The 17,824-nt window shown below is 47.5% G+C and overlaps 2 protein-coding genes across 11 annotated transcripts in view; one reads left to right on the forward strand and one right to left on the reverse strand.

Moving 5' to 3' along the window:
* SLC31A1 (solute carrier family 31 member 1) overlaps positions 1–17,824 on the forward strand; it is a 74,144-nt gene that overhangs the window by 5,673 nt on the left and 50,647 nt on the right. The gene's annotated exons all lie outside the window — the stretch shown is intronic.
* The window catches only part of LOC128406511 (FK506-binding protein 15-like), a 32,388-nt gene continuing 22,356 nt past the window's right edge, over positions 7,793–17,824 (reverse strand). For 3 of the 10 annotated variants that reach the window (XM_053373957.1, XM_053373955.1, XM_053373956.1), the window contains exons 18-27: positions 17,213–17,307; positions 16,725–16,827; positions 15,489–15,521; positions 14,484–14,655; positions 13,311–13,447; positions 12,621–12,704; positions 11,727–11,834; positions 9,998–10,593; positions 9,110–9,270; positions 8,661–8,759 (exon numbers count right to left, since the gene is read on the reverse strand). In XM_053373957.1, the coding sequence (XP_053229932.1) occupies positions 8,731–8,759; positions 9,110–9,270; positions 9,998–10,593; positions 11,727–11,834; positions 12,621–12,704; positions 13,311–13,447; positions 14,484–14,655; positions 15,489–15,521; positions 16,725–16,827; positions 17,213–17,307 (1,518 nt within the window). In that variant the 3' untranslated portion in view covers positions 8,661–8,730. Of the gene's footprint in view, positions 8,326–8,659; positions 8,760–9,109; positions 9,271–9,997; positions 10,594–11,726; positions 11,835–12,620; positions 12,705–13,310; positions 13,448–14,483; positions 14,656–15,488; positions 15,522–16,724; positions 16,828–17,212; positions 17,308–17,824 lie in introns of those variants that run through there. The other 7 variants (XM_053373966.1, XM_053373958.1, XM_053373967.1 and 4 more) reach the window with 6 other exon arrangements.

Raw genomic sequence — 17,824 nt, forward strand, 5'->3', positions numbered from 1 at the left:
ATACTAGTCATAGTAGACCTGTTAACTAAGATGGGTCACTTTGTAGCTTGCTCACATGCAGTCACGGCGGAAGAGACAGCGAAATTGTTTGTAGAACATATTTTTAGGCTGCATGGCGCCCCCTTGAGGGTGGTCTCCGATAGAGGGAAACAGTTCACGTCCAGGTTCTGGAGGAAACTTATGAGCTTGTTGCACGTAGAGGTCAACTTTTCGACTGCCAGGCACCCTGAGACCAATGGGCAGGCGGAGAGAGCAAACGGTATCCTCCAACAATACCTGAGGTGTTATGTCAATGACAGAGAGAACGATTGGGTCGAAAAGTTGGCGCTAGCGGAATTTGCCTACAATAATGCGGAGAATGTGTCCACCGGGATGAGCCCCTTTTTGGCTAATTATGGGTGCCACCCCAGGGCGTTTCCAGGGGGAGGAGGGGAGAGATGGAGTGTCCCGGCCGCCGAACATTTTGTAGAAGAAATGGAAGCGATCCATCGTCAACTCCAACTCAACTTAGAAAGGGCCAAAGAATATAAGAGGCAGGCAGACAAGAGCAGAAGGGAAGGTGAAACCATCAGGGTAGGGAGTCAGGTCTGGCTGTCAACCCAAGGGTTGCCGTTCAAGGGGGGTTGCAAGAAATTGAGACCCAAAAGATTGGGACCATTTGAGGTCATCCAACAGGTCAACCCAGTGGCTTTCAGACTCCGGTTACCGAACCACATGAAACTGCACCCAGTATTCCACAGGTCATTACTGTCACCATATAGGGGGGAAGGTGAAGGGGTATCCACACGGGGGCCAGTCTTAGAAGAAAGGGAAAGCAGCAACCATGTGGCGGAGATCATCGACTCCAGGTGGAAGGGTAATCAGGTGGAGTATTTGGTCGCGTGGGAAGGGGAACCGGAGTCGGAAAACACCTGGGTGACGGCAGAGGAGGTCAGTGACGAGATCTTGATCGAAACGTTCCACCAAAGGTTCCCCAGGAAACCTCAGCCAGTAGCGAGGTTCCGGAGGGAGTACTTTGGCACCACCGACGATGAGGAGGAACTGGAAGGATTCAGGGAATCGGAGTTGGAAGAAGGAACAGACTCCGAGGAGGAGGAGTACTTGGAAACCGGAAACAGCAACCGGTGGAGGGAAGTGTTCGAAACTTCGGAAGATGAGGGAGGTTCTTTCAGGGGTTTTGCTCCCTCGCCTCCCGCAGAGGAGGGGAGGGAAGGGGGTGAAGGGGGCCCTGGAGGGGAGGTGGATGTCAGGGAACTGCCATTGGAGAAGCAGGAGGTGAAAGGGCTCACAGAGGCTGAGAGAGACTATTCGGCTGAGGAGGGAACCAGCAGGGGGAGAGGTGGAGGAGTTCCAAGGGAAAGTGAGTCGGAGGGAGGGCTCAGAGACACTTCCAGCGAAAATAGTGGGGAGGTTTCAGGACCTCCCATAGGGACACCTACTCCTCGCCGGAAACTGTCACGCCGAGAGTCCAGAAGACGCGTTTCCGTTAAGGAACTTTTATGCTGGAAGAAGTTCCGTAAACGCCCACTGTCCGATTCTACGAGCGACTGATGGAGCCATGCTTAAGGAGCTCCGTCACAGACAGAGGTTTGTGGACTTAGCCAAACTCTGAGGGACTAGGATTTTACGCACAAGCAGCTCACCATCCCATCACACATATGCAACATAAATTTAAATTACATTTCCCACCTTCAAGTTCCCCAAACCCTTAACAGACTACAGTTCCCAACATTCTTTTGTCGTGAGGGGGAATTGTGTGTTTTAACAATGTGGTGTGTTCACACCCTCAGTTGCTTTACTGTGTAAGTCGCTTTGAGGTACCTGAATGCAAAAATAATGTGGGATTTAAGAGGTTTGGTTATGCATCTTACTCTAAACACACATGACATGTTGTAGAAAATAATCCAACTCTGGGATCATCTCTTGAGGTTGATTCTTTCATTGAACAAGTGGTGTGCCTTTCTTCCCACACACTGCTCTAGTAATGTTTGCAGCTGAAGCCTACATTTCAAGAAAGTTACAGGAATCTGTTAACAGAAGCATTGCTGATTTTTCTACAATGTCTTACAACAAGCTTGTAAAGCTTGTGTAACCTGGGTAGCCAATTCAAAATTTGTGGTCACCAGAACATGCCCTTGCTACAAAGAGCCTGCTGCACTACTGGAACATGGTGTAAGATGAAGGACAAAGATGCAAGGGTGTGGTATCTTTCCCTGTCTCTGCACCTGCATCATCTTCCTCCAGCTCAGAGCCAGAAAGGTAAGACGGAGGTTTGTTTTGGCTCTCTGTTCACACCCGGCAAGTGCAGAATTAAAGCAAGCTGTAGGCTTCTAACCATGTTTGGGACTGCAGAGGGAGTAATTATTTCTATCCCTCAGTGGCTCTAATGTCAAAAGAAGGCCTCAGACCTCCCTCACAAAAGCACATCTGACTCCTTGCCCTGATGAAGGAAGCAAGCAGGCCTTTTTTCTTCTAATAAAGAGTTAACTTCTCTTAATCTATATGATTTATTGCTGGCTGGCTCGCTGAGAACCAACTACCACAGAAGGAGCATGGTGTGTCCTCCACCAAAGTACTACCTCTCCTCTAACACCCCCCACACTAATTTCACAGACACAGGTACTGTCCAGGATTCACAATGACACCCAACATCCAAACATCAATGAAGACCCCCCCACACACACACCTTGAGCACCCTTGAGCTGAATCTAGCGATCATATCTCTACTTGTGGCTGAACATATGCCACAAAACGGGCAAAGTCATGCCAAACTGAAATTTCAGTCTGCCATCTTGATTCAAAATGGCACCCAACGTACAAACAGCAATAAGGTCTGCTGCCCCACCCTGGGAACCCTCATGCCAAGTTTGGTATTATGGATGGAGAGCTGTCCAATTCCATAGAGGGCAAATGGGCAAACTATTTCCCAAAATATCAGTCAGGTCAACATATTCCTCCAGCATGACATTGAAAAAGTGTGGGGGTGGGGTGGGAGGGAGAGTTGGACTCCCCAGAGTTGGAATTAATAGATGGCAGAAAAAGCCAGTGTCTTGTCAATACATAATTCCCGTTAAAAGCTGAAAAATAATGAGTCCCAGCTCTTGGGAGCAGGAAAGAAGGGGTTCGGAACGATTCACTGATAAATGTATTTATGCACTGGCTCAATGGGAAAACTTTAGAAATTCCTCGGAAATCACTCATTGTATCAATCTTCTCCGTTCTAATGGTATTTAGGACCCAGGGAAGTGAGGTATAAGGGGAGGGGTGAGTGAGCCCACCATAATCCCTGAGATGTACAGACACCTCTGCAGGGCCTTCCCAAGGAGTCATGGCCAGTGATATCCTGCCCCAAGAGTCTCAGACAGATATCCAGCCACCTCAATCACAATGCCTATCCATCCTATAGTGGGATGAAGCCGGACAAGACAGAGGGGTGTATTTGATTTGACTCAGGGACCAAGGAGCTGTAAATACTTTCCTTTGTACTGGGATGGGAGTAAGTGTGAAAGACTATATTTGTGTGACGGGGTATGCCTGGATCTCAGGTTCTACCTGAGACCACACCTTTTCTGTGACAGATCTATGATGTCTTGATGATGCATCCTGAGATGTATTATGGGAAACTTTAAAATACAGTGCCCAGGGGGGACTTCTGGGTTGGCGCCATTGTCTAATGGCGGATTCCCTCCGAGCTCCGGAGGGAATCTGCTCAACAGGGGTCGGGTCCTGCCGCGGCGGCGACGCGGGGACCCTTAGAAACCACAGGCGCTGAAACCTGTGGACCTGGTGACTCGGTGGGCACCATTTGCGCGCCCCCCCCGACCCGCAAAGAAGCCTTTTTAAAGGCTTCGGAATGGGGGACGGAGGGAGGCGTGGTGCTGAGAGTTCGACTGCTTCCCCTGCTGAGTGAAGCCGCATGCCATGGTTGGAGAGCGCTAACTTCTTTCTTTGAACATTTGGATCAAAAGTAACGACCCGTGAGTAACACGGTAATTGGACTTAAAAGGGAAATTTATTTCTGGGAATTCGGCAAGATCGGGCAGGGTGCTTAAAAGGAAGTCAGCCTACCCGCCTTGTAAACATCGTAAAACAAGGATTTTATTACTAAGGTTGTGTGAATGTCTTTCTTTTTGTGGAAAAGAGCAATTAACTTTATATTGGGCCAATTTAAGTGACTGTGCTGGAGGATAAGAGAACAGAATTCACCCCTCCCCCAAAACCCGGGAGCGATCAGGGAGAGAGCCTGTGGAAGAGGTTTATAGATTTTGACAGCTGTCAAACTAGCTGTCAAAGTTGGGAAAAAAAAGGAGAACTGTGTCTTTGCTTGTTACATTTGATACAATTTGGTAACAAATTGTTAAAAATAAAGAAGAAAAGGTTAATTTGTCATTAAGTAACTAGAATCCCTCTAGAGGGGATTCAGGACATTACAAAAATGGCTGTAAGTGGAAAAATACTGGCTGAACTGGAAAAGACCTTTCGTCTCTTGGGAAATCTACAGGAGCAGACAAATGTTTTGACTATGAATGTAATAACAATGAAGGGAACAGTAAACAAAATTGCTGAACCTGGAAAGGATATGATTCAAGCTCCTGCAGATGAACAGGGAAGTGTTGTTGCTGATTCAAAAATCCTTATAGCCAAACAGGAGAAAGAGTCTGAGTCATTTGAGGTGCCGTTTAAAGAACATGAGAAAGAAGGAGGCGCTGGGATGTTGCAGATGATTAAAGAGAGCCAGAGGCCTGTTAAGTTGGAAATAATGGAAAATAAGAACATGACGATGAAAGTTTGGTTGGAAGTGAAGAATGGAAATTGGAGAGCTCTCCTCTTATGGGGATCTGAAGACATATGGAATATAAATATGGCCAACGCAGAATTTGGAGCCATTGGGACATTTGGACTTATGAGAAGTAAGAAACAAGATTTTGGCTCCATTGTTAAATATGGAGGTCTGGCTGGAAGAAATATGGACCTTACTGGAACAGAGCCTCTTCGAGATTCGGAATTTAAAATAAAGGACTATCAAGAAAACCGGCAGAGAGAAATTGAGAGAGGGTTAAGTGCCTCGGATGTGAGATCGCCAGGCTGATTTCAGATGGACTGATGGACTTTGGTTGGGGATCGAAACCGGGAAAGGGGGTGGTAGGGCTTCGGGAATCCAAAGGGTGTAAAAATATAATTCTGTTTTAATTAAGTTGGTTTTTGCCACTAACATAAAAATGGGGAATTTGGGGAGAGATTTAGGGCCGACCTTAGCAAAAGATTGTCAAGAATAAGTGTTGGTGTATAAAGACTGAGATTTTTAAGTTTAAATAGGTTAATTAAATTGATGGAGGAATTTAGGAAAAGTATGTTAAGAATAAGTTTTGAAATATAAAGATAGAGGTTTAGAAGTTAAAATTTGATTAAGTTAATTGAATTAGAGGAAATAAGGTAAAGTGGGGGGAATAAAAATTGCTGAGCTAAAAATTGGAATTGGAATACAAGAAGGGCAGGTGTGGGGAAGTCAAGGAAATTGGGTATGGAATGTAATTAAGGTAAACTTTTTTAACTGTTGTTTTTTCTTCTTCTTTTCTTTTTTCTTTCTTTTTTCTTTTCTTTTCTGTTTTTCTTTTGTACTCTCTTTTGAAAATTTTAATAAACATAATTAAAAAAAAAAAAGAAAGTCAAACAGAAAAAAAAAAACCTAAAGTGCCCAGGGTACTTTGAGGGGAATGGACCAAGGAGCTGTACTGGGATGGGAGTAAGTGTGAAAGACTATATTTGTGTGACGGGGTATGCCTGGATCTCAGGTTCTACCCGAGACCACACCTTTTCTGTGACAGATCTATGATGTCTTGATGATGCATCCTGAGATGTATTATGGGAAACTTTAAAATACAGATGTAACCATTGATGGGGGCTTCTGGCTGCTTTGTCTTTGTGGCAGTGGGAAGTCTTGTTGCAACAAGAAAGATCAGGCCTACTGGCTGTTTTGTTTCTATCACCTGGCTAAAGTCTCTTGCTTGTGACGCTCAACCTGAACCTATGGGAATCAAGGTTAGGTGATTGTGGGGTGCTCCAAGGACTCCCTGTTACACCTGAAATTGAAGGGTTTGAACTGGCAACCCTGGTGAATAACCTTTGCTGTTATGTAAGTTTGGAGTGTATGACAGGTGGGGTGTGTGAAAGAGAAGCTACGAAGCTCTTTGGTACAATAATTATAATGTTGGAAGCAGGGCTTTTTTCAGCTGGAACTCAGTTCTGGCACATCTCAGGTTGGCGCTATCACTGGCAGAGGAAGGAGTATGTGGGTGCGGGCTGCCCTGGGTGTCATCCCTGTGGGGGAACATCACTGCGCCGCTTCCCTGGGACACTCGCCATGCCTCCCTGGGACGCTTGCCTTGTCCCTGCAGGTGGCTAGCCCCACCCCCACAGGCAGCTAGCCCTGCCCCAGAGTGCACAGCACTAGCTCTGGGCACCATTGCCATTCTAAGAGAATGAGGGAGGTGTTCACGGTGAGTTCTGGCACATCTTTTTCTAGAAAAATGGCACTGGTTGCAGACCCTCCAAGTGTCCATATTTACCAGGGATGTTCCTGATTTAAAGATGCCATCCTGGTTTATGATTTGATCTTGGAGTGTCCCACTTTTCCTTAGGATGTCCCTATTTTCAATGGAGAAAGGTTGGAGGGTATGGAGTTATCCGTCCCCTGAGCCATCTGAAGGCAATCCTGTATAGGGAAGTTTTTTAAAAAAGTAATGTTTTATGTTTTTATATATGAGACTTCTGGCGTGGTGCGCTCAGTGGCGGGTCGAGGGAAAGTGCTCTGCATCAGTGGAGCATGGCCTATCACGGTAAACGGGAACTGGGGAAGAGCGAGGCATTTCACAACACGCTGTGCCTGTGAATACTTTCTTTATCCTGAGCAAACCGTTTTCTATGACTGCCTTTTCGGACTGATGAAGCGTGTAGTGAAACCTGTAATATATCCAGAGAACAGGTCTCCTTTTGCCCACTTACGTTATTCTCACCAGGGTGGTGGCTTTGATTTGCCTTCCTGTGATTGATCCATGCAAACGGCTTTGTGTTTCCAACTCAAGACCTATTGAAGAACATCTCATCCAGTTCAATCTTTGAAGAACAGCTTTGAAAAACCTTTTCATGTTCTCCAGTGTGCTACCCTTGCCATTGTGGCGGCACAGGGCTGCCATTCTGTGACTGGACTTACGCTACTTGTTGAACGGTTCATTTATCCAGTTTGTATAACGTTTATTGCACATGCAACTTGTTAAGATACAGTTGTACATTTATCCCCTCCATGTTTACAGTATCTCCAGGCTTTGTTTTGCACATGGCACCTTAGTATGTTTGTTGCTTGAATGGTTACAAGTCTAGCTCTATTCTAGTTATTATTCTAGTAAATTTGGTTTTATACTTATAAGCCAGTTTGTGGTGGTGGTGTTTTGCTGCATTATTATTACTGTCACCATATTTGATACTTTTGTATATACTTTGTAGTTTTGTATCAGAGATGAGGAGCAAGGCACCGCCTTCTGCATATCCTGAGTTCACCATTCAACCTTTGGGCAAGCCACTCTCTGTTTCAGCCTCCCCACCTGAAATACGAAGAGATTACTAATACTGGCCTCCCTCACAGGACTGGGGTTAATTCTTACCATATCAGGTGTATGTACGTGAAGCACCTAAGGTGCCCTATAAATGGTGAGTGGGTTTTTGGCATATATAATCACACAAATGCCCCTCCCCTTCTTGCCTTGCTAAACTGAAAAAACTAAGGAAACAGGGTTAATTTATTTTAATTGCACTTTATTATTATTTTCTTCAAGATCTGGTTTTGCCAAGGTTCAGAACTGGAGGTGAGCTATGGCAAAAGGTTAAGTCTGGTTTCCACAGAGAGGAGCTGTTCAAGGTGATACCCACCGCTACTCCCAGCAGCAGCTGGGTCAAAAGCGTGTAGGGTACAGGTGTGTTTGGCAGTGGTGAATTAAACAGTCAGGACTTTGAAGCTAGACAAAGTCCCAAATTTACATTTACTACCGAGAGAGAGAGAGAGAGAGTGTCACCCCTCTTCCTGCCAGCAGCCTCAAAAACCACAAGTTAAGGCCACCTCAGCCCAAATGAGCAATCTGGGGAGGCCCACAGGAAAAACTCCAGCTCCATCCATCTCAGCCCCAGATCAGCAATCACTGAAGCTCTTGAGAAAAGAAAGTATTGCCATGGCATTTGCCAGGCCACTCATCCCAGCAGCTACAGGTCATCGTCGTCGTCATCATCATCATCAAAGAGTGGGGTGGGGGGAGGCCGACCCTTAAGGCTCTGAAACTGAGAGAAAGAAAGGCAGGGTTAGGTCACTGCTGCTTGCCAGAGCAGGCTCTGACTCAGGTGGCCAGCTGAGCAGGACCATCAGCAAGGCAAGCGGAAGAAGGAAGCCAAGGATGTGGGCTCTAGCTTTCTCCTAGTAAGTCGCAGGGTTGCCCCTTGTGGGACTCAGCTGGGAGGAAGAGGAGAAAACTGGAAGTAGTTGGCTCTGCTGCCTGTCAGTGGCTATGGCTCCAGTTATTGTTAGTTTTGAATAGTGGACATTGACCCTAATAAAGTGATTGGACTGATTGGACTGAAAGCATGCTTGAAACAGAAATATGAACATGCCACAAAACCGTAACAATACAGCGCCCCTAACAGCCACAGGAAAGATTGGTGGTGCCCTGGTAACAAAACACCACCACTTTAGTTTATCAAACACCTATTGAGGGCCTCTATGGGTGGCGCTGTGGGTTAAACCACAGAGCCTAGGGCTTGCCAATCAGAAGGTTGGCGGTTCGAATCCCCACCACGGGGTGAGCTCCCGTTGCTCGGTCCCTGCTCCTGCCAACCTAGCAGTTTGAAAGCATGTCAAAGTGCAAGTAGATAAATAGGTACCGCTCTGGCGGGAAGGTAAATGGCGTTTCCGTGCGCTGCTCTGGTTTGCCAGAAGCGGCTTAGTCATGCTGGCCACATGACCCGGAAGCTGTACGCCGGCTCCCTCGGCCCATAGAGCGAGATGAGCACCGCAACCCCAGAGTCGGTCACGACTGGACCTAATGGTCAGGGGTCCCTTTACCTTTACCTATGCCTTCCACCTTAAGCCGTCCCAAATGGCACCATACACCACTGCACCCCCTCAAAGCTCTTACCACCTCGTCGTCGTCGTCTTCTACCAACAGAGTTCCCAGTGCACATGGCTTGGGAGTGGCAGCTTTGAAGAAACCACCCTTGTCCTCAAGAAGACTGCAGGAGAAAAAGACAGAAGGAAAAGGAGAGTGGGAGTGATGCAGTGGTTAACGGACCAGAACCCTGGGAGACCAGAGTTCAAATCTCTACTCAGTCCTGAAGCTCATTGGGTAGTGCCTACCTTACAGGGTTGATGTGGGGGTTAAATGAGGGAGTGGGGGAGTGCTAGCACTGATGTCAATGAATGGAGCAGAGGGGTGTTGAGAATTCCATTCCTCCCGTACTGCAGATGTGTGTGGGATTGTTACATGTCACATGTCTGTTTACATTCCAGCACTGATTGTGGGAGTCTTGTGAGAGGAAGTTGAGATATGCTGTTTCCGCTCTGTATAGCTTTTGTTTTTTGCCGCTCTCTCTCCGAGGAAGAAAGACAGAGAGAGGAGCCATGTTTTCTTTGTTCTGTTACGTTTGATTTAATTTGCAATAAATTAGGCTTAGATGTTACTCCTCAAGGCTGAGCTTCTGTTTTGAACTTTGCTCACTGTGTGCTCATGTCCCTGGATATGGGCCACATCAGTGTGACGGGAGACCCGAGGAATGAATCCCAGGCGACGCTGCAGTTGGGGGGAGGCAACAGGCCTCGGCGTTATCACCCAACAAGGGGGAGCCAGGGTCTTCCTTTGTGCCTTAAACCCCATGCTATTAGGGGGTGGGGGGAAGGCACGGAAAGGCAAGAGACTCATAATGGGTACAGTTCCCGTCCCCCTCCCGCCCTGGCACAGACCTGGAATCCGCTTCCGTGGGGCTGGACGCTGGTCTTGGCTGTGAGGCTCCAGCCAAGTCCTGCTGCTTGTCGGCTAGAGCAGCTTGAGAGGTGGGGCCAGCGGTGTGCTGACTTGCCCCACTCTCCTCCTTGCCCTCTGGACCCATTGTGGGCCCCTCCATTGCAGGGGCCATCTCATCCGCCGCTGGATTTGGAGGTGCCAGAATGGCGGTGTCTTTTGTGTCCATTTCACCCTGAGTGCTTGGCCTCTCCTTCTCAGTTCTGGCGGAGAGCCTGAGAGGCGGCCTTGCAGTTTGAGCAGAGGCTGCACGAGTTTGTTCAACCGGGGCTTCCAAAGAATGCGCCTCAGGAGCTGCAAAAAGCAGTCTGCCTTGGGCTCCTTCGAGAGCAGTGGATGGAGGACTGCTTGAGCTTTCCTTGAGATTAGCCAAAGGAGCGGGGGATGCCACTGGTGCTGGTTCTCGGAGAGAGTTGCTGTGGGGATCCCCATAAAGGGGTGCGGCACTTGGCTGCTTCCTTTCGGCAGGTCCTTCCTCCTCGGTGCTGCTGCTCCCCCTTTGCTCCTCCTGACTCTCCAGCAGCTGCAGAGTTGTTGTCTGGAACAAGGAGAGGGGAGGGGGGATTATTTGCCACAAAAAAGACTGCAGCCCCTGATGCAAGTACTGTGTAATGGTTGGTCTCTAACCGGGACTCAGGAGACCAGGGTTTGAATCCCTACTCAGCCACACAGGCACAGCTAAGTGACTTTCACTTTGTAGTACCTTAGATACAACCTGTTATTTCTAGAGAGCTGGGCTTCACCCTCTTTGCCGCTCCCATGATTAGTAATATGGGGCTAAATGCCACCCCAATCTCTGACCGGTGCAAGATTCCAGGGGTCTAGGCACTTAGTCTGTGTTTCCTTTGCAAATGAGGCACAGTGTAGACTGTGCTGTCATAATGATATATAATTTATTTACACCTGAGCCTGTAATGGAGGGGGCCCCCAGCATACACTCCAAGAGAGTCCCGTTTTTCCCATTGCTGCAACCTCTAATTCAAACTGTCAGTTTGCATTGTGCTCTGATCCTGCCTCTCCAGCTTGCTGCATTTAACAGACTGAAAGCCGTTTTTCTTTTGATCACACCATAGCCAACTGAAATCCTAAAACTTCCTCCTAACCAAAACTTTGGCACTCTCTTCAAACTCACTATCCCAAAGCTCTGGGTGGGGCTTCACCCATCTGCTGGCTGGTAGAGTGTCTGTCTTGCTGATGGCCCATCTTTCTGTCTGCAGCACATACTGTATACTAAAATTGGATTGATAAAGAGGTTAGCATGATTTCTGCAAATTGGTGAAGTGTTCCATTTTTTAAAGATGTTTAATGTTTGACTATGTTTTATATATGTGTTGGAAGCCACCCAGAGTGGCTGGGTATAAACAAAATCATCATCATCATCATCATCATCATCTTCATTATTAGTTCTCTAATGGCCCACCTCTCAAGCGATCTCCTCAACACAGGAAGCTGAGTCCAGCTGTTAAGCGCCTGACTTTCAGTTTCACTCTCCAAGCAGTGATTAAATTCTAACACTTATTAAACCCAGTAGTTATGGGCATCTTGCACCCAAAACTCTGGCACCCAAACTCATGACATTTGGAACCATACAAAAAGGAAGAGAAATGATAGACCAGTTCACTCAATCTGCATCTTATTCAGGTGTCAGGATCCATCTGCCCTGGGCTGTACCTTGATGGCGTTCAGGACGATACGCAGGACCTCCTGGCCGGTATAGGACTCCTCTAAGTTGAACTGGCCCCGCAGGGACTGGAAGACCTCGTTCATGATCTTCTTCACCTGGGGCAGGATGATGCCAAAGAGTCAGAAGGCAGGGAAGCAACACCAGAAAGGACAGTGGGCTTTCAAGAGCTTCTGGACAGCCAAATGTGGTGATGATTTCATTTATTCATTTATTTTACAACGAACATACATTATCGGGATAGCATCCACGTGCCAAGCGATGGATGACATTGAATTGTGCTGTTCAGACTAACAGGTAACAACTCCTGATTGAAGTTACAGAAGTGTGGATTGCTATTGCTTTTGCTGAATGTGATTAAGATTTCTCTCCACTGCTTGTCCCCCACCCCCGCCACTTTCCTTAACACTTCTTATTTCAAGAGCACTTCAGGGTTTGTTACAGAGAGAGGAACACATCTGTGTGTATTTTTAGGAGATACCTTATTTGTGAGACTGTAAACTGTTTTAAACTGTTGTTAACTGCTGTTGCCTCTGCCAACCTGGTGCCCTTCCAAAAGTTTGGGACCAATTAGGCAAGCCACATTTGACACTGTATTATGGACAGGGAGTCCAGTGTCTCTCTCTACAGATTGTATACAAGGTAAACTCCCACTCAGCTGCCTGCATAGAATTTTTCAGGGTCCTCTAGCCTTTGACAACATGTAATTTATGAGTTGCTTTTTCAGCTAACGCTAAGCTCTCTCTATATTTGCATCAAGCAGTTCAGTCTCTGCATTATTACACAGCATCACACTGGCTCACAGCACAGATGTGTAACAAGCCTGTGGGACACGTTGGAACCGCAGACCCTCCATCAAGACGTTTTAAGAGAGCCCCACTGACCTTCCCTTTCACAGGCTCTGGCTGTTCCTGCTGTGGTGGCAGCTTCTCGTTCTCTGAGCTTCTTGTGGTTTTAAGCAGGGAAAGCTAGAAGAAAACCAGCATTGACTAAGTGGCGGTCCGCAGAGCACAGTTCAGGAGCCCTTGTAATAAACAGTAAGCAGAGAGGCCTACGGCAGACATGGGAAGCCAGCCAAGTGAGCAGAGGTGTTCCAAGGACAGGTGGCTCCTGCCCATTGAGGTGGGTGGGGCAGAAGGCAAGGAGCCCAATGACAGGCAGAGCCACATCCTGATTGGCTGTAAGGAAGAAGGCAAGCCGGTGGTGGCTGGGTGAGGGCAGTGCCCTGCTTGCCTAATAGACTAGACTCCACCGACTGACCTCTTGGGGGCCGCCTCCCAAGAGTAAAGGTAGATGGAGCAGCATACGTTAATTTCCCCACTTGTCCCTTTCAACCCTCCATTTAAGAATGAAAGAAGAAGCCCAGCCAGATGGGGGGGGGTATAGATTATTTCATCATTATCATCATCATCATCATTATTAGATCTTCCAGGGAGGCAAAGAACAGTCAAGGGTGCAAAGCTGGGGGAGAGGGGGAGGGGTGTGGCACTGGGAGAATCCTAAGGGTCAGAGAGAGTTTTCCAGGGAGCCACTTCTGGCCTCGGGTGATGACTTTTGCCACCCCTGGGCACTACCTTCTCCAGATTCTCCTTCTTAATGCGGATATCAGCCAGCTCCTCTTCCAGGGCTGCCACCTTCTCATCCAACTTCTTCCCACTCAGCTTCTCCTCCTGGTACCTGCTTTTCATGTCGTCAGACGATTTCTGAAGTTCTGTGGATGTGGGGCACAGAGCCGGTTACAGTGCATGTCCTTGTTTCCATCCACTGCTGTAGCTAAGCCTAAGTACAGCACCATCTGCACTATATGCGTCAAACACTCACAGCTTCCCACAAAACATTCTGGGAACTGAGAACATTCTCTTAAGGGTGCTGAGAGGTGGTGGGACCCCTGGTCTGCCACCACCCCCAGCTCCAATTCCCAGGCTGTTAAACTATGCTGGAAATGGCCACTTAAGCAGGGCTCTCTACTATTGGCAGCTGGAACAAACCACACTTCTCAGGATTCCTTGGGAGAAAGCCATGACTGACTGCAGTGGCATGATAACGCTGTATAGTGTGGATGGGGCCTCCGTGTAACTTTAAAGACATACAGGTGAAACTTGAAAAATTAGAATATCATGAAAAAATTCATTTATTTCAGTAATTCAACTTAAAAGGTGAAACTAATATATGAGATAACTCATGACATGCAAAGGGAGATATGTCAAGCCTTTATTTGTTATAACTGTGATGATCATGGTGTTTATAGACATATCACATGTTTTTTCTCACTCTTACACCGCTCTGCTCTTGCATGCAGGGCAAGGAAGGTGCAGAATCTGCACAAACCCATTTTCTATTATGTTACCTTATGTTAATGTTACTTATTGTTTGTAAGCTGGAGATTCATTTCAACAAAAAGCAGCATAGAAAAACAATTAATCAAGTTTGTAGAGATCAGAAGCTTGCCCTTTTTAAAAGGATGGAATTAAAGTCCAGAGTCTTTTTGGAGATTTTGTGTCTGAGTCTTTAACAGCTACACTGCAGGAGGCCCTAAGGGCAGGACCTCCAGAGGTTGCTGGACTCCAACGCCCATCATCCCTGGCTACGCTTGCTGGGGCTCATGAGAGGTGAAGGCCAGTAATATTTGGAGGGCCACAGGCTCCCTACCTATAAGCTAAAGAATTTCCTAGGATGATAAAACTACCCTGCCTGTGCTTCGATTGTGCTCTTCTGCTATTTCAGCGCCTCCTCTCAGCTTCCCTTACCCGCCAGCTGTGCCTGCAGTTGGTTGACCAGGGCTTTCTGCCTCCCCGACTCTGTCAGGGCTTCATTCAGTTGGGAATGGAGATCTATCTCCTGCTTCTGATGACGGGTCAGCTCTAGCTGGAGCTGGGTGATCTGCGCCGTGGCTTCCGCTAGCTCCTTGGTGACCCTGACCTGCAACGCAAAGGAGCAGAAGAGACAGGAGAATATATGGGGAAGGAGTGCCCTGGGAGGATGCAAGAGTTGTGCTTTTGGAGGCTCCCAAATGCTAAGAATGAGTCTCCCAGGAAACACCCTGAAGAACTGGTCTACTGGCAAGGCTATGAGGAGCAGGGGGAGGCAGAAGCCTTGGGCTTTTTAGTTAATTCAGGAGAAAGCATGCACGACAAAGGTGCATAAAATGGAGAGCAGAAAAGATTTCCCCAGAAAATTCAGGACAGACAAAAGAAAGGACATCTTCACACAGCAGAGCTCTCTCCCACAAGATGGAATGAAGGCCACCAAGTTGGATGGCTTTAGCAATGGAGCAGGAAAAGCTATCCACAGCCAGCAGCCACAAGGTCTCCCTCCACCGTTGGAGGCAGCATGCTGTTCCTGGGAATTGCAAGTGGGTGAGCGCAGATCCTGCTTGTAGAATTCCCTTTTGGGACATCTGGTTGTGAGAATAAGACGGGCTTTGGGCCTGATCCAGCCAGGCAAAAGCACTCAAGGAGGGTGCAATGTAGGACTGGTGAGGGTGCGTGGCTTGGAAGGAGTTTTGAGGGCCAGACACATAGGCCTGAAAGGTGGCCTTTGGTCCAGGGGCCTGGAGTCCCCCCACCCCTGATTTAGGAAAACCCATTGTCACTGAAGCTGGGATGCCAAAGCACAGAGAGCCTTCGCAACGAGAGACCCCTGCAGAAGGCGTGGGGTTTTCCCCTGCTAGAAGTATGAAATGGTGACCTGGAAAGTATGAAGGGAGTAAGGAAGTGCTCAGGTAATCAGGACACCCAAGGACAATGCCTCACCTGGTCCCACCCCTGATCCAGTGGCGGCATGTGCTAGAGAGAAAAGCGGTGACAAGGAGAGGAGAGTTAACACCACCAGAAGCAAGAACAGCAAGAGGGGAGAAAGTTTTATCAAAAGAGGCAATGGCATTCTGGGTTAAGAGCACTCTGCTTGTTCTGTGGTCCAAGGGCTGATTATATCACTCAAAATCCCAGCGGCCTCAGGGTAAGATGCATGGAAGATCCCTTAATGGCAGGGTTTGCATGCTGATGCCCAAGCAAGAACAGGCCACAGCAAACCTAGACTTGCATGCTCTCCCCTTACATCTCCTCCTCTCATGCGGCCAGGAACCCTGACACTTATGCCTAGCCATGGTTTGCTGTGTTGCCTGGGACAACGAGCTGCAGCTAACATCAACTATGGGTAATATCAAACACACCAACTTCAAATGTTTGTTCCAATAAGCTAACTTCAGAAACTAATTCTACTGAAGATTAATGGCTGTTCTCAGTCCTGAAAACAGAGGAAGCAGCAGTTACCTAGAAGTGGAAACTCTCACACCCTTCTTCTTGGCTGCATAGGAGGAAGTGAGGGGGACGTTCACTGTGCTTGCTCACGTCATGCCAACCCACAGTTTAGCATGGCATGTGAATGCAGCCAATGCGATCTTACTGTAGACCAATGTGGTGCATTTTTTTCCTTAACCACTCTGTTAGATTTTAAAGGGACATTCTGTTGTTCTCTCATATTCAACCTGAGTTGCTTTTCAAAGGATTACCTGAAGCTTATGAATCTTTTACCTGTACATGCATGTATACCTAGACAGTCGTTTCTTCTACAGTGGTACCTCGGGTTAAGTACTTAATTCATTCATGAGGTCTGCTCTTAACCTAAAACTGTTCTTAACCTGAAGAACTACTTTAGCTAATGGGGCCTCCTGCTGCTGCCGCCGCGCCGCTACTGCACGATTTGTGTTCTCATCCTGTGTTCTTAACCCGAGGTAATATTTCTGGGTTAGCGGAGTGTGTAACCTGAAGCGCGTGTAACTTGAAGTGTATGTAACCCAAGGTAGCACTGTATTTTGTTATTGCTGCTGCTCAGAAACGTAACTTATTTCTGGCCTGCAAGCAAAGGGGAATAGTGACCTGCACTAGCGATTGTGAACTCAAGGATGGGATCCTGGGGTAGCACTTGCCCTCCCCACAGCCTCAGTCACTTGGCCTTCCTGTTGTGGCTGTCACACTGCCAGGGCTTACCTTCTCCTGTTCAGCATGTAGGACCCTTGCCTGGGTGTGCTCCATGGTCCTCTGCAGTGAGCTGTTGCTCTGCTCAGATAACAGGTTGCTTTGCTCCACATAGCTGGGGGAGATATGTTTTTTTACACACGTGAATGTTTGCATGATTTGATACTTTCCACCCTCTCATGTAAAAATAAATAAATCAAGGCAGTATCATATGTAGAGCTCACTTTTCAAAAGCCACCCTAGGAGAGTTTTTACCTTTATATCAGATTGGAACCCTGGTCTCCCAGATCTTACTCTGACTGACCCTCTTAATTGCTACCCCACACTGGCTATATTCCTGTATTCCTCTATTTGTCCATCCAGCCCAGTACTGTCCACTTTGACTGACAGCAGCATTGGGGTGCCTGGGGATTGAGCCAGACCACCTGAGCTTTAGGCTTCAGCCACAAATACCAGCTGTTTCTCATAGAGCATTAAAAGTGAGCAAGAGTCTCCCTCACCGTTGGTTGCGGTCAATCAGTTCACCAATCTTATTGTTCTGCTCCTCAATGCGGCTGCTCTTCTCAACGATCTCCTGTTTCAACCTCTCATTTTCCTGTGGCAGAAAGAGCAAAACGGAATGTGTCAGAGCCAGTCCTGGCCTCTACAACTCTCACAATCTCCAGCCACAATCTCTTCCCCAACCTCTCTTGGGGACCCAGATTTGAGGAGAGAAATCGTTGTGGTCTTCCACCATGGTTATGGACAGAACATGGGCAGTTTGGAGCTGCTCCCCTTTAGCAAGCCTCTTAGGTAAACTTTATTTAGTAAGCAAATTGCGAGACAGCTGTACCTCATGAAGCCATGGAAGCAAGATACATGGTGAGAGCAGAATACAACACAGAAATCCAAGCTCTGAGAATGAATAAAATCAGTTTCATAAACTCTGATACAATAAGCCCATCTATTCTACTCAACTTTTAAAAACAACACCATTTCAGCAGGTATAAAACTTGATCTTCATAAGTGACATCTCAGGACAGAAAGCCCTCCAAAGCAAGCATGCTTTCAAGAGGCATCTGAACAGCGTCACACTAGGCCCTGGTCTGATTTGGGCTGGAAACTGATACTGG

The sequence above is a fragment of the Podarcis raffonei genome, chromosome Z (assembly GCF_027172205.1).
Source record: "Podarcis raffonei isolate rPodRaf1 chromosome Z, rPodRaf1.pri, whole genome shotgun sequence".
Taxonomy (NCBI): domain Eukaryota; kingdom Metazoa; phylum Chordata; class Lepidosauria; order Squamata; family Lacertidae; genus Podarcis; species Podarcis raffonei.